Source organism: Leuresthes tenuis, unplaced genomic scaffold (genome assembly GCF_036924035.1).
Source record: "Leuresthes tenuis unplaced genomic scaffold, fLeuTen1.0.hap1 SCAF_17, whole genome shotgun sequence".
Lineage (NCBI taxonomy): Eukaryota > Metazoa > Chordata > Actinopteri > Atheriniformes > Atherinopsidae > Leuresthes > Leuresthes tenuis.
In genome coordinates this window covers 19836783-19860391 of record NW_027325371.1, presented here as the reverse complement: position 1 = coordinate 19860391, position 23609 = coordinate 19836783, and the positions used below count along the sequence as shown (strand labels likewise).

The 23609-nt window shown below is 40.3% G+C and overlaps 2 protein-coding genes and 1 long non-coding RNA gene across 10 annotated transcripts; all 3 read right to left on the bottom strand.

Moving 5' to 3' along the window:
- Positions 1 to 1307: 1307 nt before the first annotated feature.
- gcat (glycine C-acetyltransferase) lies at positions 1308 to 5805 on the bottom strand. The gene is made up of 9 exons (XM_072368644.1): positions 5529 to 5805; positions 4219 to 4349; positions 3819 to 3920; positions 3578 to 3724; positions 3305 to 3459; positions 2927 to 3009; positions 2297 to 2468; positions 1928 to 2049; positions 1308 to 1851 (listed from the first exon to the last, which is right to left on the bottom strand). The coding sequence occupies exons 1-9, from the start codon at positions 5737 to 5739 to the stop codon at positions 1700 to 1702; spliced, it is 1275 nt and encodes a 424-aa protein (XP_072224745.1). The 5' UTR covers positions 5740 to 5805; the 3' UTR covers positions 1308 to 1699.
- Positions 5806 to 6190: 385 nt separating this feature from the next.
- Positions 6191 to 15704, bottom strand: tom1 (target of myb1 membrane trafficking protein). Of its 8 annotated transcripts, none has more exons than XM_072368861.1 (16): positions 15534 to 15704; positions 13005 to 13095; positions 12827 to 12905; positions 12587 to 12736; positions 12339 to 12473; positions 12097 to 12231; positions 11768 to 11884; positions 11411 to 11541; positions 11279 to 11321; positions 11037 to 11166; positions 10048 to 10111; positions 8899 to 8968; positions 8603 to 8668; positions 8169 to 8231; positions 7716 to 7755; positions 6191 to 6919 (listed from the first exon to the last, which is right to left on the bottom strand). In XM_072368861.1, exons 1-16 carry the CDS (start codon positions 15583 to 15585, stop codon positions 6825 to 6827), a joined length of 1461 nt encoding a protein of 486 aa, XP_072224962.1. In that variant the 5' UTR covers positions 15586 to 15704; the 3' UTR covers positions 6191 to 6824. The 8 variants fall into 8 exon arrangements, with proteins under 8 accessions (XP_072224962.1, XP_072224968.1, XP_072224963.1 ...); XM_072368867.1 differs by having other exon boundaries at positions 11411 to 11544; positions 15534 to 15702; XM_072368862.1 differs by having other exon boundaries at positions 11411 to 11544; positions 13011 to 13095; positions 15534 to 15702.
- Positions 15705 to 21369: 5665 nt separating this feature from the next.
- On the bottom strand, positions 21370 to 21898 carry LOC140273805 (uncharacterized). The gene is made up of 2 exons (XR_011908061.1): positions 21807 to 21898; positions 21370 to 21667 (listed from the first exon to the last, which is right to left on the bottom strand). It is a non-coding gene; the product is annotated as an uncharacterized lncRNA (long non-coding RNA).
- Between the last annotated feature and the right edge of the window lie 1711 nt (positions 21899 to 23609).

Below are 23609 nucleotides of genomic sequence, written 5' to 3'. Positions count from 1 at the left end.
TGAAGGTGGAGCTCATGAGGAGTACTGGCGCGAAAAAGACAACGCAGGGAGGAGCTACAGAAGCATGGCAGGAGTAGCAGTAATATGCCACAAAGAAGCATGAATGAAAGACGTTGATTAAAGTGAAGTTTGTGAGCACAGGAGAAACAGTTTACTTAGTGCACCTTGCTGCTTTTTAAGGAGCCGTATTTTGATTGAACTGAACGAAGAGCAGCAATGCTGTTTAGTAAAACTGGGTCTGTTTTGAAATGTTCTGTCGTGCTTCTTCTTTCATACAGGATAACCGTAATTGTAGATTAATAATGAGACAATGGTTGTCCAGTTTTACAATGGTGTCTTGCATGCTTAACATTTGAAAGCATGTACTAATGCATATGGTTTCTCTAAGCAGAACTATTTCTTAATTTCATTCTATGTGAAATACATGATCAAATATCCTCTTTCAGTATTGGGAAAAAATCCTCTCGTTTTTGCCAGGACTTGGAAGTTAGATAAACACAACATCAAATTGACAACACATCATAAAACATTGGGTTATTGCAGGAGCGGTATGTCTCAGAAGTTTTGTCAGTTGCTCGTCTGCAGCATTCAGGTGTGTGTTCACACAATGCCAAGAAAGAAAGACAAAAGCAATGATCTTGAAGCAATAGTCGCTGCCCATCAATCTGGGAAGGGTTATGAGGCCATTTCCAAACATTTTGGAGTCAATCATTCTACTGAGAAAGATTATTCACAAGTGAAAACACTCTAGACAGTTCTAGAGACAATCTTTCCAGGACTGGTTTTGCAACCACACAACCTGGACACCTTCCAGTTATTGATTCCACCTACTCCACTGTATACCAAAGTATTCTCGAGTCAAATGTGAGGCCATCTGTCTGACAGCTAATTTGGCTGAAACTAACACAGAATGTCTGAAAAAGAAGAGAATTGAAGTGTTGCAATGGTCCAGTCCAAGTCCAGACCTCAACCTGATTGAAATGCTGTGGTAGGACTGTAAGAGAGCTGTGAATCAATGCTCCTGAAGCAAGAATGAAGTGGGCCAAAATTCCTCCACAACGATGTGAAACCGATAAGGTCACACATATTTATTTCAATGTCATGTGTTCATCTGAGGTTGTATTTAGCTAATTTAAAATCAGATAAGAACCAGATGGCTTATTAAACACCTTTTTTTTTCTCATGACTGTTTGATCTTTCAGTGTTGTATTGTAAATTATATTGTCAGATGTCAAATGTTGAGAGTAAAAAAAGCATTTTTCTCCCTCTATAAGGTCTCACTAATAAGAAAAACAAAGCCTCAGTACTTTTCTGATTTGAAAGATAAGTTTAATGCTTGCCATAATAATTGCTGATAATGCAGTAATGTATTACTTAAAGCCACACTAAACTTGCCAACGCTGTTGCCACAATCTTCAAAATCACATTTTTTTAAATAGAAATCTTTTCCTCCTCGTAATAAAAAGTGCAGGAGGCGTGGGATAATTAGCCCTTTTTTTCCCTCAAATACAAAGACCTACATGTTAGCAAAAGCACTTCACTCAGCTGTGAAAACAATAGTAACAATCAACTCCACAGACCAACAAAAGGCAACTAATATTTCCAGCAACATCTTTTATAGCTTGTCAGTAACAGGCAGCGAGATCTGTAAGGGCGAGCGCTTTGCTGAATCCTTCCCATTCCTGTTCATTTGTCCCTTTCAGGAGATGACCCCGTGCTTTCTGCCAGTCTGGATGAAAGCATCCACACATCGGTCGATGTCTTCGTCTGTGTGTGCAGCCGAAATCTGAACACGGATTCTGGCTTTGCCCTTTGGTACGACTGGGTAGGAGAATCCAATCACATAGATTCCTGTGGAGCGAAGAGACGTGTTAAAGTTACGCTGGACAAATGCTCTCTGTCACGGGGATGGGCTGTAGCATCTTACCGTGCTTCAGCATATCATCAGCCATCAGAGAGGCCAGACGCGCGTCGCCGAGCATCACGGGGCAGATTGGGTGAGATGAGCCGGCGATGGTGAAGCCGGCCTGCGTCATCCTGTTTCGGAATCTGATTGGACAGCATTCAGATGAATATTCACTCATCATCACAGATGGATAACAGTCAAAGTTGTAATGAGTTCAGCTAAACATCATAGCTAAGAGCAGAATAGTATATCTTTTGGTGATGTGATGCCATATGAGAACCTTGTGGCTGTTTCGGACTTCACAACACCACAATGACAGAGAATGGGGTCTGAGCTGTAATGGCGCCAGCGTGATCATAGACCTCAGAGGGTTAATCAGTGCAAACGCACCTCATGGTTTTGGCTGTCATGCTCTCTGCGATTTCACTGGATTCAAGCAAGAGCTCCACGGCCCGGGTGGAGCAGCCCACCACGGGTGGGGGGAGGGCGTTGGAAAACAGGTAGGGCCGTGAGCGCTGCCTGAGCAGGTCAATGAGAGGCTTGGGACCCACTGTGTAGCCACCTGAAAGAGAAAGGAAAAGTAGACGTATGAAAGATTGTAGTGGGAAAAGCAACAAAGTGATTAAAAAAACCTTTAAAGTGTAAACTGGGCTATTACAGTGCCATCTATGTGTGAGGTACCTCAAGTTTTGGGGTCTGAATGGTTGCAGGTATTTGGAATCATGTACTGAAGTTTGATGTATACATATCCCTATATTTTGTTTTACAAAGACTTTTAAAGGCTAAAACTAAGGCGGAAAAAGTTGGAGCTTTGCTTTTTGGACTTCCTCATACATACTGGAGCTGCATTCATTAGTCTGTCCGGCCAACCACACCGTGCAAACCCTTATGTCTTTGCTACATATGTAATTGAAAACATCCTCGCCTGCGAGTTCCCCCATAAACAAGTATATAATAATATATAAAAAAAAAAAGTGCATCTTCAAAGGCAGTACATTTAAAAGCCAGTTACACACATACCTGCTGCTCCTCCCAGTGCTTTTCCCAAAGTGGAGTTTACAATATGAACTTTGTCCATCACTCCGAGGAGCTCGTCCGTTCCTCTGCAAATTAAAACACTTGTCACTTTATCTGCCTTTCAGCGATGTTTGAACATAAAAAGCTTTGCTTTATTTAAACCTCCATGTATACTGGAGGCTTTCATTTAGACTGACTTTGGCGACACCTAGTGGCAGTGTTAAAAAGTCTGCCAGGAAAGAGTTGGTCCGGCAGTTCTGCCGTGACAAGCATATTCAAAATAAATAATAAACAAATAAGAAGCCAAGCAAAAATAGAAACGATGTGGTTTTTCTCTGCCATTTTAAAGTTCTGTTTTGGTTAAAGCAGCACCTTACTCACCTGCCCCTCGGCCCCAGGAAACCAGTGGCGTGACATTCATCTATGAACACCATGGATCCATACTGCTCAGCCAGGTCACAGATTCCTTTTAAGGGAGCTACATCTCCATCCATAGAGAAGACTCCATCTGTCACTATCAGGCGCATGCGAGATGACTGAGGAGGACCACACAGAGCACAGAGGATAAGTGGAGCACAGAGCAGTGACCTGCATCATGAGCAATATAAAAAGAGCTATACAGCATAGAATTCTTATAGATCTGTGCGTAATCACCTGAGCCTCTTTGAGCTTGTGCTCCAGATCGCCGAGGTCCATATGTTTGTAGCGCAGCCTCTTTGCTCGACAGAGGCGGATCCCATCGATTATGGAGGCGTGGTTAAGTTCATCGGACAGCACTGCATCATCCGGGCCCAGCAGCACCTGTTTTAAGCATCATCTCGTAAATCATCTGCCCCCGACGAGGAAGCTGCTTTTGTTTTGCATTGAAACAAGTAGACGGCAAACTTTAACGAACCTCAAATAATCCGGCGTTGGCATCGAAACAGCTGGCGTAGAGGATGCAGTCCTCCCTCTCGTGAAACTCTGCAAGCTTCTGTTCCAGGTTTTTGTGCAGGTTCTGCAAATCACAGTACAAAACCATAAAACTCATCAAGTCTAATAAATGTAGCGGTTTTAAGGATATATGTGCATTTACCATCAGTAACAGAAAGCAGTGCTCTAAACTAGTTTAGGTCACACCTCTCTATCAGCTCCTTTGACATTTGGTGTACGATTCAAAGGGCTCTTGGATATTCTTTAAAGATGGGAGCTTGTGTAGCTTGTTTTAGTATGTTTTGCACAAGTGAATTAAAAAAAAAATTTTTTATCCATCTGTTGCGTGGTATAAATAAACTGAATCGACTTAACCACCGTACCTGTGTCCCACAGATGAATCTGACGGAGCTCAATCCAGCACCATAGGCCTTCAGAGCATCAATTCCAGCCTGCACCACCTCTGGATGACTGGACAGGCCAAGGTAATTGTTGGCACAGAAATTCAATATACCTAAGAGAGAGCATTTCAGAGGAGAAGAGATCATTCAGTTGAATGAATTATTGTTTCAGAGTGTGAATTGTAGAATGACAGCATGTTTGTACTGGAACCAGTAAGCAACGCACAATGTCAGCAACTCAAAGCCTGTGATTGAAATTCTGCCTGCTTTGGGCAAAAAGCCAAACCAATAAAGAGAACGCATCAGAACAAAGAGTGGCAGAGAAAACAACGCACAGGGCCGCGGCACCGGCGTGCACGTGAATTGAACAGTCAGGTTTCTCACATGAGGGGTCATGGCCTAAAGTAACTGGGCCAGAGGCAATGTCTGGCAAAGGTTCATGCTGAAAAGTCAACACCTGATAGCTGCTTTGTTGGCAGGACAGCGACAGGGTAGATATCAGCTGCTGGGAGTTTTGACAAAGCCAACAATCATCCCAGGTTTAAATAATCCCAGATAATTCTGAAGTTAAAACAGCAAACTGTTGTTATGAGCCATTTCTTTACGAAAAAAAAACATCACTTCAGCTAACTGCCTCAAGTTTAACAGTTAGATAACATCAGGGCAGAGCGCCAACTAAAAAGCAGCTGAATGGCCATCCAGACCAGTGTGTTAAGCAACACATATTATATTTACTTGTAATGCATCAGTGATAATATGCAACAACACTCGAGTAATGAGTGCAGGTTAAAAGTGGTTATGTTTGTATTTTAACTGTATCATTCTGTGTATCAGAAAGACATGTTGTACATGTTATCGTTACAATATACAGTAGTTCCGACTTTTAAACTTATCATAATACTACAAATATACAATGATTATTAATGGATTTTGATCAAATATTCATAAAAAGCAGCCTAAACTCAGCTGCAGTTTTAATTCTTGCTAGCACGTCAATCCGTCGCTGTTATCATGCAGCTTTACCACGTTAAAACAAACTGTGTTGTCCTTTTTGGTGTGTAATAATGACTGCTTTGCTTAAAAAGTACACTTTAACATATATAGCCAAGTGTCAGAAAGGTAGGAGTTGTAGCTTGTATATTCACAATGTATCTTTACACTGAGGCGCTTCTTATTTCAGTTTCATCTAAGATATCAGAGCACATCTTCCACCGTAGACACAGACTTTATACGTCACGGTGTTTTTGAGGACACTTAGATAACTACCGTTACTGTAACCTACAACCACTTACTGCCCTGACTGCCGTCCACGTTGATTTGAGGACCCTGCTTGGATGTAATGATCCTCTCAGCTTTCCACGTCCCCGCGGCTCGGATAGAGTCGAGCTCGTGCTCCAGCACGGCTCTGGCTTCAGCCACCGCCGCATAGCTCCGTTTCAGAGCCGAGTCCGAGGACCGCAGGACCGGTTTAATTAAACTTCTGGCTGCTTTGCCGAGAGACATGTCGTTCAAATTGTTTGTTGAAGGTCTCTAAATGTGACACCGGAACGAATGTTCGGAGTAGCCAGGCGCGGTTGCGTCACTTAACAAAGATGGGCGTACATACGAGTGGCCAATCAGATGGCAGGACCGTCTGGCAGGTGGCTTATTTTGTCCAATTACATTACAACCAGCACCTCGACTATATCCGCAATGGTAGCAGAACAGATGGTCATCTGACCAATAAAATCGTGGGGTTGTTCCTCTTTTTGTCGTTCATATTTTTACATACAAATTTACTGCAAAACTTCTACACCGTTACCTTGTTTATTATTTGTGAATATTAAGGAGAAATATAATATATTAGTAATAAGTTTGATTTCTAAAGATACTGTTGATATGTCCTTGTGAATTTCGTAAAATAGTAAAACACTCCAGAGTATCACACGAGAAAATAAAAAATTTAAAAGCAAAATTTCCAGTTAATAGCTTTAGTTTAATATATGACAACAACCTGTCATGACTTTTTGTAACTTCAAGTAGTACATTTTCATAGGGAAAAGTTGGAAGTAAAAAAATCTAATCTGGTTTCTTTCACATCCTACAATATTGATGTGAACCATCAAATAATCACAGTATGTTACAGCTGGGCTTCTCTTACAAGTTTACAGTGTTTGCTATTGTGGCTTTTACCCATTCATATCACTAATATATATACAGCATATATATCTATATATATATAGATAAATATGTAGACATTTAACAGCAATATAATACATGACCTTTGTTGCAAAGTGTTTCTTTATAACAATGTACTTTTTCCTTCAACAGCAGTAACATAACCATATAAAATGTGCAAAAGTTTTCTCACATACAAACCCTCATAGCAATGTCAAGTAAAAACTTTTGTCCTTTGACAAATACCATTATTTTCTATCAGTTAAAATCAAGTTTGCTCCCCCCATAAATATCAGGGTGCACAAACGCGTCCTTCCTCAAATATGGAATGTAATTTCCAACGTATGTGCCACTAAGCGGTTCATCAACGAGAGATCCCCATGCGCAGGAGCTTCACGAGTAATGTTAGTCTGTTGGGGGTTGAGTGTAGCTTAAGACTCAGAGTAGTCGGCATCTTGTGAGGAGGCTCGCAGTGACGGCAGGCGCTCAGCTGCTTTTGCTCTCTCAGCCAAAAACTTGTCAAACTCTGCAAGAGAAAAACAGGATTCCCTTTGTCAGTCAGTTGGTAAATGGGTGTAAATAAAGAGACAATGAGAAAAACTTAGGGAATCTTATAAAATTTGATGCCAGAGAATGAGATTAATAACTAGCAGTAGTTGTGTGAAATGTGACTGAGACATACTGTATGTGACCTGCAGTGTTTCTCAGTTCTGGTCCATGGAACCCCCACCCCCACCCTCACACACAACATTTGAAATTAATAGATCAGCTCAGGAGGTCTTTCTCTTAGCTTGGCAGTGGTCACATAATGACCCACTCGTTTTAAACAATGGCGAGTTGGAGCAAGAAGACATACAGGGCAGAGCATGTCCACAAACTTAACTGAGAAACACTGCTAAAGTGTAGTTTGGATGTTTAAATGGAGGTTATAGGAGGCACCTTACACAGAGTAGCACCTCCAATACCACCTGCTGGTCAAATGTGGAAAATATTCAGGTATTTTCTGGCTGCGATCTGCAGTTGGATCATCTAACTTAGCCCAAATCCAACTCAAGGGGGTTAGGGTAAAGGTTAGAGGGCAGGTTTGTGGCTAGAGGGTGCGGCTTCCAAAGCAACATGATAAATGACTTGGACGTGGGAAGAGTTGGATAGTCTAACTCCACATTCCTGCAGGTTGTGCCTCTGGCTCCACATATAGCCAGTTCATGCAGTAGAATTCCCCATTTGAATGTTAAGGCAGAGAGTTTTCTGTTAAGCAGTCCCAGGAAATACTGACGAAAAAGGAGTTTTCTTCACAGGAAATAAAGTGTAAAGATTCTCACCTTCACTGGTCACTCCATCCGAGTCCTCAAAGTCATCATACTGCATCAAATAAAACACACAAAGGACATATTTTGATACATACTGCATATCCATGCATCTATTTATGAATTGTGTTCAGTCAAATTGTAAATACAACTTAAGGACGATTGCTTCTTTCCAACACCAGTGTGACTTGAGCTCATAATTTAAAACAGGGCTTTATTGCAAGTAATCATGTAGTCAGTCAAGAATCAGAAATTACACAGTGTTTAAAGAGTGCTTTGTTATTACAACACTTAGAAAAACATTTGGAGGACATGAGTCATGAGACATGCAAGGAAAATCTGATTGTTCATGTGACATGAACAATCTAACTTAACAGCAGACGGAAAAAATATCATGAAAATTAAATTAAATCACTACTTATTTCGTTATATATATATCTGACAAAATGTAGTTATCAAGCCACTAACCTCATCATCCAATGCAAGCCATTTCTCAATATCATCCATTACATTGGACTGGTTGATGGGAATCTAGGGAAGAAAGCAGAGCAGCAAGTTGGTCACTGGAGTTAATTATGAACCATTGGCAAAACTCATTTCTGCTGTATCAATCCACCAATTAAAAAAAAAAAATACACCAAGGAAAAATACATAAAGATAAACAGAGCATTAAGCAGCAATGTTTTTTTGGGACAATGCAAACCAAACACTGTCATGCTCCCAGACTGAAAACCAGCATGCAAACCACTGTGTTTTATCTCAAACTCTGGACAACCAAACCCAAAGAGTGATTCAAACCAAAGCAATCCAAACCACGGCACATGGAAACTGCAGCCCCATGACAAAAAACAAATCATAGAGGGTGAAAAGCTGGGACACACTTATTTTGGACTGACACCCACCATTCCCCTTTTTATCATCCAATCTAACTTTGGTGAAGAGCTGCGGGTGGAGGCTGGACTCTCATCCTTCGTGCACAGACAGAGAGTTCATTTAAGAGGAAACAGTTACTGACTCAAAGCAACATATCCGTTTAGGTAACAGTTAAGCTCAAGGATTCTGTGCAATTCCCACCTTTAAGTTTTCACGTGGTCCCATCACATGATTGACAGGAACAAATTCAATCATGGCAGACCATGAATAATGTCACTAAATCCGTGAAACTGTCTAAATCACGAGTTACAAGGTATTTGCTTACCATTCCAGGGTTTTGTAAACTGCTGTCCTGAGCTTGAGCTAGACCATCCACTGCTACTTCATTCTTGTCCCTGAAAAACAAGATTTCTATGTTGGTTAACTTACATGTAAGCTACCCTACCCCTAACCCGAACTGCAAAAACATCAGAAAGCTAAATGTTAGATTCTTTCTTTAATAGGAATTAGAAATCAGAATAAAGGGTCCAAACAAACGTCAACATTCCTAAAATAATATTCAGCAGAATTTTCACGACTGCAACTTAACTGAAACACATCACCAACATTTGTTTTGTTATTGTGAAGTACTTATCACATAGTAAGTTTCCCCAGAAATTAGCACTCGCACTTCAACAGAAAATGGTTAGGTTGGTTTGCTCGATATCAATAAGAAGCTATGCAATGCGATCATGCATTACTTTTAGCCATTTCTGTTTATCACTTACAAAATGCTACTACTGTTTTGACCCGTGACAGCATTACAGCACTCTATCCGTGGGTTAGGGGTGAGGGTTAGGGTTATGCTTGTCACCCAATCTGAGGAGATATTTGTTGCCGCTGTATGAATTTTAGCACTGGAAGCTAATGCTAACATTTGTTCTACAAGTTAAGTAGTCAACAATGTTAGCTTAGCTTGCTTATAGGCTAGTTCTAATGTCAGCAATAGCTTGTTTTCCTAAAGACATTAGAGAATGCTTATTGTTTTAAAGATTGTTGTTTTGAGGGAATGTCAATAACAAGAACATTAATTATGACCAAACGTATTGAAATGTCAAGCTCTCTCCTTTATTTCCTTTTTTAGTTTGGAACTCAAGTGAGACACAATGACTGACGGGTAATCTTGCTATTCAACTTAATGTGAAGTGATGAACCATCGGTCAGTTCATCCTTGCGCAGTGAGAAGTTCCTTTTAAATGGAGTGTTTCTGCTTCATACAGTTTGGACTTTTACTTAACGTGACAGAATACCCCGTGAAGTCGATTTCACAGAGCAATCAGAGCCAAGTCCATGTCTGCTGTCTAGTTTCATATACTGTCAATGCCATAATGCAGTGTGAATTATATCTATTCTAAATTGAAATGTCCCTTTTCTAAGCTACTCCATAAACATTCCAACTAACAGTTTACAAATCTATGGTTCAGCCTTTCTGTACCTTGGTTTCAGTTGAGTTGAGACATTAATTTTCTGTGATAACATGTCATCTGATTCACTTGTACCTGCAATAACAAAAAGTAACAGATTTTTAGTGCAAAAAATAAGGGGCTGTGTGCATGGCAAACATAATAAGTTAATTATTGTATTAACATTGCTAATAAATACAAAATAAGCTCCTAAACAAAAAGTTGGAACGTGTAAAATCTAACAACACAAACTGAATAGGTTGATCTTCAAATTTTTTAAACCAAATATTTGAGCGGAAAGGGTTCAAAGACAACATGTCAAATACAAACACTAAGAAATTTTGTTATTGAAAAGCATGCTCATCTTGAATGTGATGCCAACAGTATGCTTCAAAACAGCTCAGACAGGGGAAAAAAATCAATACTGATGTCAAATCGATATTGAATGCTTGTGATATTGTGGCCCTCAGGCAGCACTGCATTAAAAAAAAAGGTATGATTCCCTTATGGAAATCACTGCATCAGCACAGGCACACTTACAGAAATCATTTTCTGAGAACACAGTTAACCGTGCCATCCACAAATGCAGGTTTGTAAGCTCTATCATGCACAGAAGAAGTCATATATGAACATGATCCAGAAACCCTGCAGTCTTCTCTGGGCCAAAGCTGATTTAAAATGTGCTGAGGCACAGTGGGAAACTGTTCTGTGGTAGGACAAATCAATATCTCAAATTCTCTTATGAATCATGAATGCCATGTCCTCCACACTGAAGAGAAGAGGGACCATGCAGTTTATTATCAGTCTGCATCTCTGATGGTATGGGAGTGCATCAGCACCTACAGAACTGACAACTTGCACATCTTGAGAGGCAAAGTTTTAGAGCAACATATCGTCCCATCCAGAACAGACCTCTCAGTCAGACCTTTCACTGTTAGTTTCTTTTACATTTTACACAGTGTCCCAATGCTGCAGAAATACGATTGCAATAAAAACAAACAGTCAAAACTGGAGTACTTACTAAGTTTTGCCATTTGACTTGACAAACTGTCAGCTTTCGACAGGCTGAGGGAGCTGTCACTTTTCACTGATGCAAACCCTGACTGGCCGACGGACTCAGTTTTCAAATCATTGTGACTTCCAGTGTGACTCTGGAAGCAACGAATTGAAGGTCCAAAACAGTGTCATTTCACACAGTTATGACAGCAGAACTTTGAGGTAAAAATGACAATTAAAACCAAAAACAATTGCCATGTTCTTTACCTTCTGCTCTGAGTTTTGGCCATTTGTTATTCGCCTTTCAAACCTGCAAGCAACAGAAAAAAAGAGATCATCAAGAGAGGAAACAAGTGTTGAAATAGTATGAGTAATAGACCTTTGTAATAGACCTATGACCTTTGGTAGCGAGTGAAGGCGGAGTTCATTTCATCATTTGTTGCCAGTAACTCCTCAATCAGCTTCTCCTCACTGAGTCTGGGGACTATCTTCACTATCCTGTCTTGCATTTCCTTACAACCTGTGTATAACTGCTAATGACACAATGAGACAAAGAATGTGTGGGCGGGGAGGGGATTGACGGGGCAGATGCAACACAAAATGTATAAAGTACTAGATCAGTTAAGGGTAAGTAACAGCGTTATTCAACAAGAAAGGAAGAAAAACATATTCCTGTAACAGCAGAGTGAGGAATGATTAACATTTCTGTATTAAAACACAAGTTTATTTCCATAAGCATTCATTTATTTTTTTTACCTCCAGCAGCTCCATGTCTGCTTGCTTCACTGTGACTGGATCTAGCTGACTCATCATGTCTGACATCATAGTCAGGTTGCTTCGCACCACTCCCAGCTCTGTCTTCAGCTTTTGTACCTGGAATAGCAATATCATTTGCTAAATAAATCCAGCCATACGATAACGTCTCCATGGAGAAATCAAATCATTGCAAAGAGTTGAATGTAAGAGGAGTTGAGAAACACAGGCGCAAAAAGAAGTTGTGAGGAAACCTTTGAACAAACGAGGAGAAAGATTGGTGACGGACAGGATGACAGTGAAATTCAGGTGTCTCTTTCTATCTCCATCACCTGGTTGGGTGTAAAGGCATTGTTTCCCTCAAGGGCCAGTTTTAGCTCAGAGGTCTGAGGTGGGATGAGAGGAAGTGTGGAAGACAAGCGCACAGCAGGCAAAGTAGTAACAGCGGGCCCATTCCCAGGAAAAGTCTGACAGGCAAAGGCACAGAAATGACAAGAAAGAGAAAACAACCGAAGATAAGAGGAGGTACCCAGCTATTAGCAGTGGAACAAAGTGCGCCCGACCCTGCCTGCACCTTTTTTGGGCCTTGAACTGGCGTGTAACCATCGAGTTCAGTCACGGGGAACTCAAGCCCTTTCCTTCGCAGATCCTCATACACAGACACCACACCCGTCAGGTCGGGTGAGCTGCGGAATGCGTCAGCCCACGCCTTAATAAATAAAGGGAATAAATTACTGACAGGCGGTAAAGCTATAAGAGCAAACCTTAAGTTTGTCAACAACTTGATGTCTCAATTCCACTCAACCACCAGTCACACCTCACCTGTATAATGCCGAGCACTCTGTCATGCACCACTAGGGGAGGGTTGTTCCTCGGGATGATGGCCCGCACCAGAACCCCCTCTATAAAGTCCCGTGTCGTTACCAGGATGTGAAATCTGTAGCCACAGTTCTTCACGCAGGTCTCTAGTACCTGAAGTCGAATAAAAGACGAGGAGAGTCAGAAAAGACCTTACATATTACATTCACAGATTTTGCAATGATGAACAGAGGCAGCACTCACAGTTAGTGCCAACATAACCTCCTTGAAGTTTTTGTTCCCGACAATCCTCTTTTTTATGGCTCTGATGGCATCTTTGGGCCTGTAATCAGAAAGTTTTTAAACAGTCAGAAGCTTGTAACCTCAAGAGGGCTGGCTTGTTTCTGATGTTGACAGATAACACCCACACACACACACATACACACACCCTTCCTCTGAGCTGTTGATCATGTCACAGATTTCCATGTTAAGTTCCCAGTCTTCAGATGGTAAACTGGAGCCGGTTGCAAGCTCTGAAAAGGAACAGATGGTAAACAGACTGATGAATAACATGCAGCTAATCCACAGGAATTTACCTCATGTTTGCCTTTAAAGTTATTTTTAAGAAACAACTGGAGGACTATGTTACAGCCAATCAGTTAAAATGACAACAGGAAGACAGCGGGGCTGAGTACAAAAAGTCTGGCAGAGATAAAGATGACCAGAGGTTCAGCGATCAGCAAACATTGCATCTACTAATTGTGAGGCAATTTGAAAGTAATGTTCCAAAATGTAAAATGGCAAAGACTTTAAATATCCCATCATCTGTGGCACATCATATCATCAAAAGATTCTGAAATTCTGGAGACATCTCTCTGAGCAAGGAACACAAATGCAGGTTAAATCTTTGCCTTGAAAAGAATAAGCCATAACCCAGAAACACTACCATCTAAACACTGCCACAGCTCATTATAATGGACAAGTGGAAAACTGCTTTTTGGTCAGATGAATGGAAATCTGAAACTCTCTTTGGAAATCATGAGCACTGCAACCTTTGGACTAAAGAGGAGAGGGCCATCAGTGCTCAGTTCAAAAGCCTGCATCCCTGCTGGTATGGGGATGTATTAGTGCCTATGGGACAGGCAATTTTCACATCTGGAAAGACACCATCAGTGTGAAAAGATATATTCTACAGGTTTTAGAGCAACACATGCTCCCAATCAAATGACAACTTTTGAAGGGAATGCCTTGCATATGAATGCAAGACAATGCAGATGATTGAAGGCTTCTTTTATGGTATCCTCAAAGGAGGGATGTAACATTCCTCTCTGTAAAATACACCACCTCCCCGGGCCTGGTCACCTTCTCACCGTGCATCTTGTATCTGTGCTACGCAGATGATAACCAGTTGTACCTGTCATTCTCACCAGGCAACCCCACGGTTCCAGGATGAATCTGAGCTTGCCCCGCTGAGATGATGAAGGAACGCCAACTTCAACTAAACCTCTCAAAGGCTAAGCACACACGAAAAAGGGTGTTTTCATAAACTGTAGGGAAAACAAGGTGTGATCGCTCCAAGAAGAATCTGTACCTGTTTCAAGGCTGTACCTAATATGTGCTACAAAGCTCCTATTACCTCTCACCTCGACTACAACGCTCCAAGAATCCACTGTGAAACTGCTACATGTTTCCCAGAACACAGCGACACAGCTGTTGTTTGATCAACCAGTAAGGACTGTAACTCCATTTTACTCATTGAACTCCAGTGGCTACCAATGGCTGCAGTGTGGCTGTGGGATCTGCACTCAGTTATCTAAACTCATTCAGGCGAGCTTATGCTCCCATCCTGACCACTTCATTCCTCTCACCATGGTCTGATGCTGCCATCCCTGCACATTAGGTGGTTCTAAACCAAACTGTGTGGTTCCGCAACGATGGAAAAGGTTACCAGGTGCTAGCAAAGCAGAAGCGTTCCTCTGCACCCTCAAAAACCTCTTGGAGTCTCACCTGTTCTACCGGTTCTATTTGCACTCTGTCATTTAAATAGATTTAAATAAATGTCACCCTTTATGGGTTTCTTACTGCAAGGAAGCGTAATTGTGAGCTTATTTGTATGACAGCGCATGCTTCATGACTAAATGTGAGTATAAGCGATTAGTCACTAATAGTAGTAAAGAAACCCCAGTTAAATAGACAAAAGAAGTCTGAAAATCATTGACTGAAGATAAATGTAAAGGCTGAGCTTTGACAACAGTATTTGGTCTATTGTTATGTGTGGAAAACCCATTGACACAACATCTTGCAGCATTTACAGGTGGCCGAACCACAGGCATAAAATTAGGAAAAGTCCATACGAGTGTTCATTGCTTTTGTGAATCTAAACCTTTCGAGCATGTGGGCTAGTTCACAAGATGACGCATCTGTTGTCTAAAACAGACACAAATAATCTTAATACACATTTATTACAGTCTTGTAAATGACATGTTCACACGACGTGTAACAGCCTGCTGGAGCTTCTTATTAAATCGGCGGAGCTGCTTATTTTTTCGTGGCCAACTCTCAATTTCCATCAGCGACTGAAACCATATTGTGCCGTAAACTGCAAAAACCGTTGGCCACATCACATTTGGGTCAGGGGGATGTCGGCCAGTGACCGTCCCGCCCACCTCTTTGCAGGTTAAAACAAACAGCCAATCACATCAGCCGCCTCTCCCCCGACTCTGCCAAATCATTGTCTGTAGGACACGTCAATCAAACCATAAGCTGTTGTACTTCTGTCAGCCTTAATACATCAAATTTAATTTGTCTGACAGCGTTCTCACACTCTAAATGCACGATAGTATCCTTTTCACTAACAGAAGGGATGCGGCTGTTGCAGGCGTTAACATCCGAGCGGAGATGGCTGAGCCCTCCAGAAACATTTGGCTCGTTATACAATACAATTACAACGGATGGTTATAAAGGAGCTCACCGATCCGCTGGCCCACGGGCGTGCTGAACGGATTCCCCATTAAAAACTCCATGATGAGGGCGGTGAGGGCCCCAGCGAAGCGCCGACGTCCCCGGACTGAGCCGAATGCGACAACAAGCGCCGCTCTCTGCAGACTGCTGCTGCTCTCACCGCAAAGTGGGACAGCAGCTGAACTGCGTCATGCTTTAAAGGGAAAGCAGCCGGCAGTTATCAGATGGTCGGCGGAATGATAGGAGGATAGAGTGAGACTGCGCCCCGTGCAGGTAGTTTGTGTTTCTGCGCAATAAAGCGCCATTCAGTCGGGGGAAAGGAAGGGAAAGAACACAGCAACGAACACGAATCGGCAAGAAAGAGAGGCACTGAACTAAAATACGTACTTAGCCTTGGTTGGCAGTCCAGTAATGGTAGACTCTCTGTAGACTCTCTCTATAGGAACTATACACTGAATATAGTTAAAGACATTTTACATATAAATATATACACCCACTTCCCTCCAAAGACTTATTCCTTTGCACTATCATCAAGCCTGTATGGAATTGGGAAAAGGGAATTTGAGTATACCTCAGTTTTGGAATCAAAGCTTAAAGCAAGGCCCTGTGACAGTTCAGGCTCTGGCTCTCACCCGAAAGGCTTCATGGCTTTGTATCTTCGAGGTATCTTCACTCCTAAGTGTTCTGTAAAGGGGAGGCTTGCTGGGCAGGTCATCATGCAGATAGCAATTCAGAGTTCTCTTACTTACCTGCCCAACGCACCTAAAAAACTGGTCAGAATAACTTCATTTGAAAGCTACAGTTTCACAGCTTTTTTTGTGTGTGCCTCCATCTTTTATTTGGTGTCAAGGACCAGACGGGACAAATTGAACTTGATAAGATCAGTCAGCATTATTTGTTTTTAGAGATCTACTTGTTTGTGTGGTTTTCTGCCACAAGGGTGTGCTGCCTGATTTTACATGTTGTCAAGATGTGTTGCCTGAAACTCTCTGTTGACTTCCAGTCTAGGTTTGATTGCCAACAGGGAGAAAGAGAAACACCCTCTGAACCTAGTACAATATTCCAGGATAGGAAAACTGCACGAGAGCTCATGAGGATCCTCCTTTTACTTTCTGTTAGCAACGTATCCGGGGCTGAAGACCTACTGACTATTAACTAAGTCGATGTCAGACATAACTTCCAGTCAACTTCCAACTGAACAGGAACAACATACAGAAATGAGTTTCCTATTCTCCTAATAATGGCTTTCTCACAGAGATGAAGTGGAGGAAAAGCACTGTTACGTCTGATCACGGTGCGAGTGACTCAGACATAGTGACTCACAGCCCAGTAGAGATTAGAGTCTTTATTCTCAATGATGATTGCCCACCCCTCCACTGTTTATACCAGCAGATTGCACAGTTCTACCCATTAAAAGACCAATTTGACAGCGTTTCTTTTTCTTTTCACTCTCGTTGTCCTCAGTCTGCCACTCTTCTCCTCGTCTCAGCGACTCCTATCCATTAACCTTTTTTTTTTTATTCTTCTTGTGGCAAATGGCCAACAACATAACCACCACCCAATGTGGACCAGCAATGAGTACCTCCTTTACAAGATAAAGCTAAACAACAAGATCAACATGTTCTCTCTGTATTCTCAACCAGGATTGCATTCTGAAGTGCTCACATCAATCTGCGGAGTGTTTTTATTAAGCCGAGTGTGCCCCACTGTAGCCCTGTTCGAATATTCTTCTGGTTTTCCCTGTAGTTTTTAAATCAAATGTTCAGCTCCTTTAGTTTCTCAAACTGTTTTGTCAGTCCAGTCCACCTGCTGTTTTATAATCTTTTCATAATTCCTCTGTGTGCTCGTATCAACATAAATGATTTTATTATGCTCCCCTTTTCCACAACAAAATCTGATATATCTTCAGTAATCGAATGTGTCCTGTCAACCGTCTGATCAATATGACTGCAGTGACAGTGAAGCTGGATGCGAGTTTTAACTTTAAACTCCTCTATCCACTGTAGCACTGTTGCAATTGCTAACAGCTCAACTGTAAAAACTAGCAAATCCCCTTGTCTGATCACCCTTAGCTGCACTTAAATTGCCAGTTTTTCTCCACAGTTTGCAAAATCCTCCATCCTTAATCCTGCTCCTGTATCTTCTGTTATGGAAATTAAAAGTACTCTTTAATGTTTTGTGACTTAGCATTTTCAGCTGACTCGTGTGTGTGCATTTGAATCCTGTTTTGAACTGGAATTTGACACCATTTAGGACATTCTATGTGTGATCCTAGACAAGCTTCAAAGTTTTTCCCCCCACATAGTACCTTTGCAATCATTTAAAGATGCATTTTCATCATTCTTGCCCTTCAAAATGTTATCTATGCTAACGGATGTCATTGCATCTTGCAGAAACCGGAGCAGGCCTGTGACTCTGAGGGGATGAATTCAGTTTTCACAGTTTGTTGCTTTAAATCACTTTTCTCAATCTTGTAACATGAGATCTAAATTTGTGAATGTAACTCTACTGTCTGTGCAGTGTTTCTCCAGCATGGCTGCAACCACTGTGCACAACAGGTCTGTTGCCATGCTGTCACTGTGGTACGAAGACAAATGCATGCAGACCTTAATCCCTGTCACATATTGCTGTGAATGATGCAGGCAGTGAATTATGTATAGATTATATCATAAACATATCAATGTGTAAGTTGTGATAAGATATTTTACAGTTGAGCTACCACAGAAGCAACTGATCAATCAGCAATCAGCTCCTGAATATAACAAAATGTATTCAAGCTCAACTAAAACAAAAATCAATTTTAGCAATAGGCTCACAAAAAGCCAGACAAAGACATTTTGAAAGGCTTTTGACTTAGAACCAAACTCATGCAGAGCTCACCACTAAATCTGATTATTAACATCTCAAGAGTTAAAGTAAAGCACTGTTTTTCTTTTTTCCTTTCACACTGTAGTGCTCTCATTTGCTACCTCTCCAAAAAAATGTTAGAAACAGAACACAAAATTCACGGCGTGAATAGTCTGTTGACAGAATCCAGCAAGTCAACCTGAAATGTCAGTGTGGTGTTCATCCAGTGGGCTGAAATGTCACGGACACCATCACAGGCAGTTCCATGAACACCAACTCTGAACGGAAACATACTTCTTTAAGTTTCAGTGTTTGGCAAATTACATTTTATCCTCTTAATGCACCAAACATAGTCCAAAGTACAAAAAACCCCGCAGTTTCACAATCCAAATGAAAGAAATTGTAAAGTCACAACTCTTTCTGGGCTGCAAAGTTGTCACATGCCTCTGTTTTGCCTGATGTGAAACTGTCTATTTCAAAATGTCATATGCTTATGTAGCACCTTGGTCAAATTCATGTATTAGTTAAAGTTTACTCTATTGTATTTTTTGTATTTAGGATAACTAAAAGTAATGACTTTAGTATTTGAGGCGTTTGTGAACCTGTTGTTTGATGTTACAGATATTATAAGGTATAGATATTGGTTCATACAGGTGTCATTCAAATGTAAAGTGAGAGAGTTCACTGACGTTTGTTAGCCAATCAGAGTAAAAAGAGGGTGGGATATATAGAGGAGGTAAAGAGGAATATATATATATATTTTTGTTTTGTTGGACCGACTACAGAACGGCATTCTGGGTCCTTTGGATAATTTCCTTTCATCTTTTCTTGTGGATGTTGAGCTCCAACAGCACGGCAACGAACATGGTACCAAGACAGACTAATATTATAAAATCCCGGGTTAAAGTTTATTATAGACTAATATTTGTTGGAGTGGTGAATAAACCATTGTTGCTAATGTATCATATTTCTTTGGACATTCTTTTATAATAATCATACGTTCAATACAGTGTGCTAATTGTGTTGAAACATGCTGATGTTACCAATTCTTTTGCTATAAAGATTCAAGCTGAAGGTAAAATAAAATCAGAATTGTGGGGGGAGGGCTACACTTATATTTTTCATTGCACTAAACAGTCACAGATGTGACAGCTTTGTACAAACATTTCATGAGCAGAAACGGTGCATTACACTGCAGACTGTCAACTGTGAGTGCTGATATTGCTCATCAACCTCTCAGTTTTCTACTTTTCTGTCTGCCGTGATTGGTTAGGATTAGGCATACAAAATGCATGGTCAGGTTTAGATATTTATAGGGTTATGTTACGAGATGAAAGCACAGTTAGTCTTGAATATTGGAGAAATATGGTTTTGTATCACGTCGCCTGAATGCTGGCATAAACAAAACAACAGACAATGACACATGACAGGGGACTGCACACACTGGATATTGATACTGCACATCTATGTTTTGCAGTAAGTGACTTAGGTTTGGTGCCTATAAAGAGATAAAGACCTGGTAGTTTTGAGAATTAGGAGTCCAAGACCTTTGGGATACGGAGTGTCACATGGTTCAAGTCGTTTTCACAAATGGGTCCACAGTGACAATCACAGATTATTATTTTTTTATAACCATTTTTTTTTCTTTGTTGTTGTAAACCTGAGAATATTTGTTTTTAGCATTTGACGTCATTGCCGTAAGTTTGTGAGGTGTGTGTGGAAAAAAAAACATTCCCAGTGGTTCATTTAGTAAGTTAGAAAGGGTTTACATTTGCAATTTGAAAAAAAAAATTATTGTATGGTATATTCTGAAGTGCTGACAAACTCGTATAATTAATGTTGTCACGATCTGCTCAGACCACTATTTTTCATTTTGCTATTGTTACACAAAAAACCTTTTTATCTTAAGGGATTTAGGTTTCAAATTGCTGTCTAAAAATGCACTTGCATGTCCATGTAATCATCAAATATACAAAAAGAAGGAATCCAGCCATTCATATTTTACACTGTCGACAGGGAATTCACAAATTAAACTTAAAAGCACCTTCTTTGCCACCTCTCTTCAACATCTTCACCCCCCTTGATCATTGAACTTCCACTGTGAACGTCTGTCTTGTTCCTTTTCACATCATGAGGTGTGCACACAAAGGTTTGCCATTTCTGTTCTATTTTCTGAGTAAAAAGGTTTCCAGGGATGCCATTGTCTGCTTGTTTTATCACTGGGTGCTTTAAGACAAAATTCCAGTCAAAGCTTGTAAAAGCAGCTTTCTCACTAGCATCTAATTACAGTGGGTTGGCACTAATGTATGCACAGTAATGTAACCCACCGATTAGTCTAGTCAGCCTGAAAATTAAAGACAGCGGAGAGTGTTGCTCGCCTCTGCGCACGACTGTTTATCAGGAACCAGCTGTGATGGCCTTTATCAACTGCCGTGAGAGTGGAACCACACAACAGGCCACAAAAGAGGTGCAGGAACAATCAGTACTGACAATAGCATTGGACAATTTGTGTAAATGAAAGTGCATCTGTCTCCTGTACAATATGAAAGTGAATATTCCTATCAATCATTTTTTTTTGTTTGGCTTCATGTGTCTATTTTTTTTTTCTCCTCACAAGGTGGTTTATTCGAACGCATTTACGTGACAGCGGTGTTGCTTTTGGGGGAAGTAAATTTCTAACTCCACAGGATGAGTCATCAGTGACCACAGTGGGTTTGTGTGAGGGAGGGAATCAGGAGAAGGCAGCCGAGGTAAGTTATGTGGAACTGAAACCATCTGGTTTCCTCCTCTTTACAGTGAACAATATTACTCTCAGTCACCACCACCACACATGCAACAACCCTCTCATCCTGTTGTCATGGCAGTAAGATATGGGATGATGGTTGGATGTTGTTTGGAGTGGGTCAGATATTTATTTCCAGGTATTTCAGCTGAGATATATTTATCGGCTGTGATAGAGGAGCTTGTGCTAAATAAAAGAAATTAGTGTCTTAAACAAATCACCTGTCTACAAGAAATGTTTATCTAAAGAATTCTTTGAATACCTGAATTATATTATGTACAGCTGGATGATAATTCAGTGCGCAAAACAGACAGAAAGACAAAAAATGCAAAGGAATTAATGAGGTAATAAATAAGTTACCAGATCGGTGTGGAGCTGCAATCTGCTGTTGAAACATTTGGTGTGCACATGAAGATTGCCCAGAACTGCTGTGTCAAGTGGACTGCACAGGGTTTTCAGCCATTTTAAGTAAAATACCAATCCATAGGAATCTGAATTACTCAGCTGAAAGGGAACTATGACCTTATTTCTATCTATTTATATTCTTTTACATATTTGTAATGCTTTTTCTGCTCCCTGCTACAATGCTTTTATTGTATGTAAAGCACTTTGAATTGTTTTGTACATGAAATGTGCTGTACAAATAAATTTGACTTTGACTTTGTAGGGAAGAACTGAACATCGACTCTATACTTAACATGAAGCTAAATACCAAGATTACCATCAGGCATTGCAGTCATTACAAAAAACTGTTTACATTTATTTCTGACCTGGGCCTCTTTAAATCTAGGCTAAAAACATATTTATTTCAGATGGCTTTTAATACCCAGTAGTATGGTGACTCTTTTATATTATCTTATTCAATTTTGCTGTATTTTATTTTATTGCGTTTACTGTTATTTTATTGTTTTGTACTTATTCTTTTCTTTATTTATTATCTGATGTAAAGCACTTTGGTACACCGAAATGGATTGTTGTAAAGGGCTGTATAAATAAATTACATTTACATTTATTTATTTATCATGATAATAATGAAAGTTATCGTTATTGATGTGATTCAAAACAGAACAAAGATTCACAACTATTCCCAAAGTTCACAACTATAAAAATTCTCAAGTTTGTTTTAGTAAATTATTGCTGACACTAAAACTAGCCTATTATCAAGTAAAACGAACACTTGTTGGGTTAGCTTAACTGTGGAACTAAGTCAGCATGGTTATGTGCAGGGTTGAGTCAAGCTAAGGTCACAGTTCCACTTGGCCATTTAATTGGATCACTGTCCTTGTTCCTGAATGCATGCACAGGAGGGGAATTGAGTTATTGCCTGAAGTGTATCCAACACTGCTACGCTGTGGACTGTATGAGAACACTTTCAAGACATTCTGCCACTTTCTCTGTGGGAGATCATCTTAAATGGAACTATAACTGATTTAACTGCACAGACTTGGTCTTTAAGTTACTTAGTGATAGTGATTTTGACAGATGACAAATGAAAACTACAGTTATAAAATTAGGGTTTCATTTCGAGCACAGCGACTGTTTGGAAATGCTTTTACGTGACCATGAGCTGGCACACATTTAATGAGCTGAGAATCAGTCACAATTTCTGACGTGTTCAGATGAAGACATAAAAACGTGAATCAGAGCAGCTTTATTGGACATTCAGCTGTATTAATATCAGAGGTGTGAACTGAAGATGACTTGGACTTGAGTCATAATTTTAATGACTTCTGACTTGACTTGATAGAGTTATAAAGGACTTTGAACTCAACTCGGACTTTAACATCACGACATGGACTTTAACATCAGTGACTTGTGACTTCACTTAGACTTGAGTCTTTTGACTTGAAAATACTTGATATTTCACAGCAAACAAAAGCTTTTTAAGTTTCTAATACCTTTTTCAAATCAACTTTCTCAAAATTCAAATCAAATTACTTTATTAATTTCCAGTCCGTTTACACTAACTACCCGGTATTTCCCTGATCCAACACAACATACAGTGAAGTCACAGATGAGATGTATGAAGATTTGCGGTGACGTTACGGGGTTCCAGTTGGTAAAAATTATACCTAAAGTAATTTCGCTTGCTTACCGAAAATACTAAATGGTTAACTGCAGCATGCAAAATGTCCAGGTCGAAAATTATGGACGGGGAGGCAACAACGTCCAACTTTGACATTTGAAGCTACATACAGAATGGTAAGTTAAGGCTGTCACAGTGATTAGTTAACGTTAGTTTAATGGCTATGTACGTTTTCTAGTTTGCTAGTTTAATAATGGAGGCTTTTAATCCATATTTCTAATTTTTTGTAGTCCTGGGTTATTATTTGTTAAGTGCAACCCCAGCACTTTTAATTGTAGCTGTTTTTACAAAATTAAACTAATAAAATGCCTCCATGAGCAATGGTAAAAAGTGACCACTTACAGAAAGACCATAAGTTCCAATAACCTGTA

Coding starts and splice junctions, on each gene's coding strand:
- gcat (XM_072368644.1), bottom strand. CDS start 5,739: ATGTCTCTCGGCAAAGCAGCCAGAAGTTTAATTAAACCGGTCCTGCGG. Junction 3,725..3,818: donor CCAACGCCGGATTATTTGAG/GTTCGTTAAAGT, acceptor TGCTTAAAACAG/GTGCTGCTGGGCCCGGATGA. Junction 1,852..1,927: donor TGATGATATGCTGAAGCACG/GTAAGATGCTAC, acceptor TTCGCTCCACAG/GAATCTATGTGATTGGATTC.
- tom1 (XM_072368867.1), bottom strand. CDS start 15,585: ATGGAGTTTTTAATGGGGAATCCGTTCAGCACGCCCGTGGGCCAGCGG. Junction 11,322..11,410: donor GCCTTCACTCGCTACCAAAG/GTCATAGGTCTA, acceptor TGTTGCTTGCAG/GTTTGAAAGGCGAATAACAA. Junction 7,756..8,168: donor GGCTTGCATTGGATGATGAG/GTTAGTGGCTTG, acceptor TATTTGATGCAG/TATGATGACTTTGAGGACTC.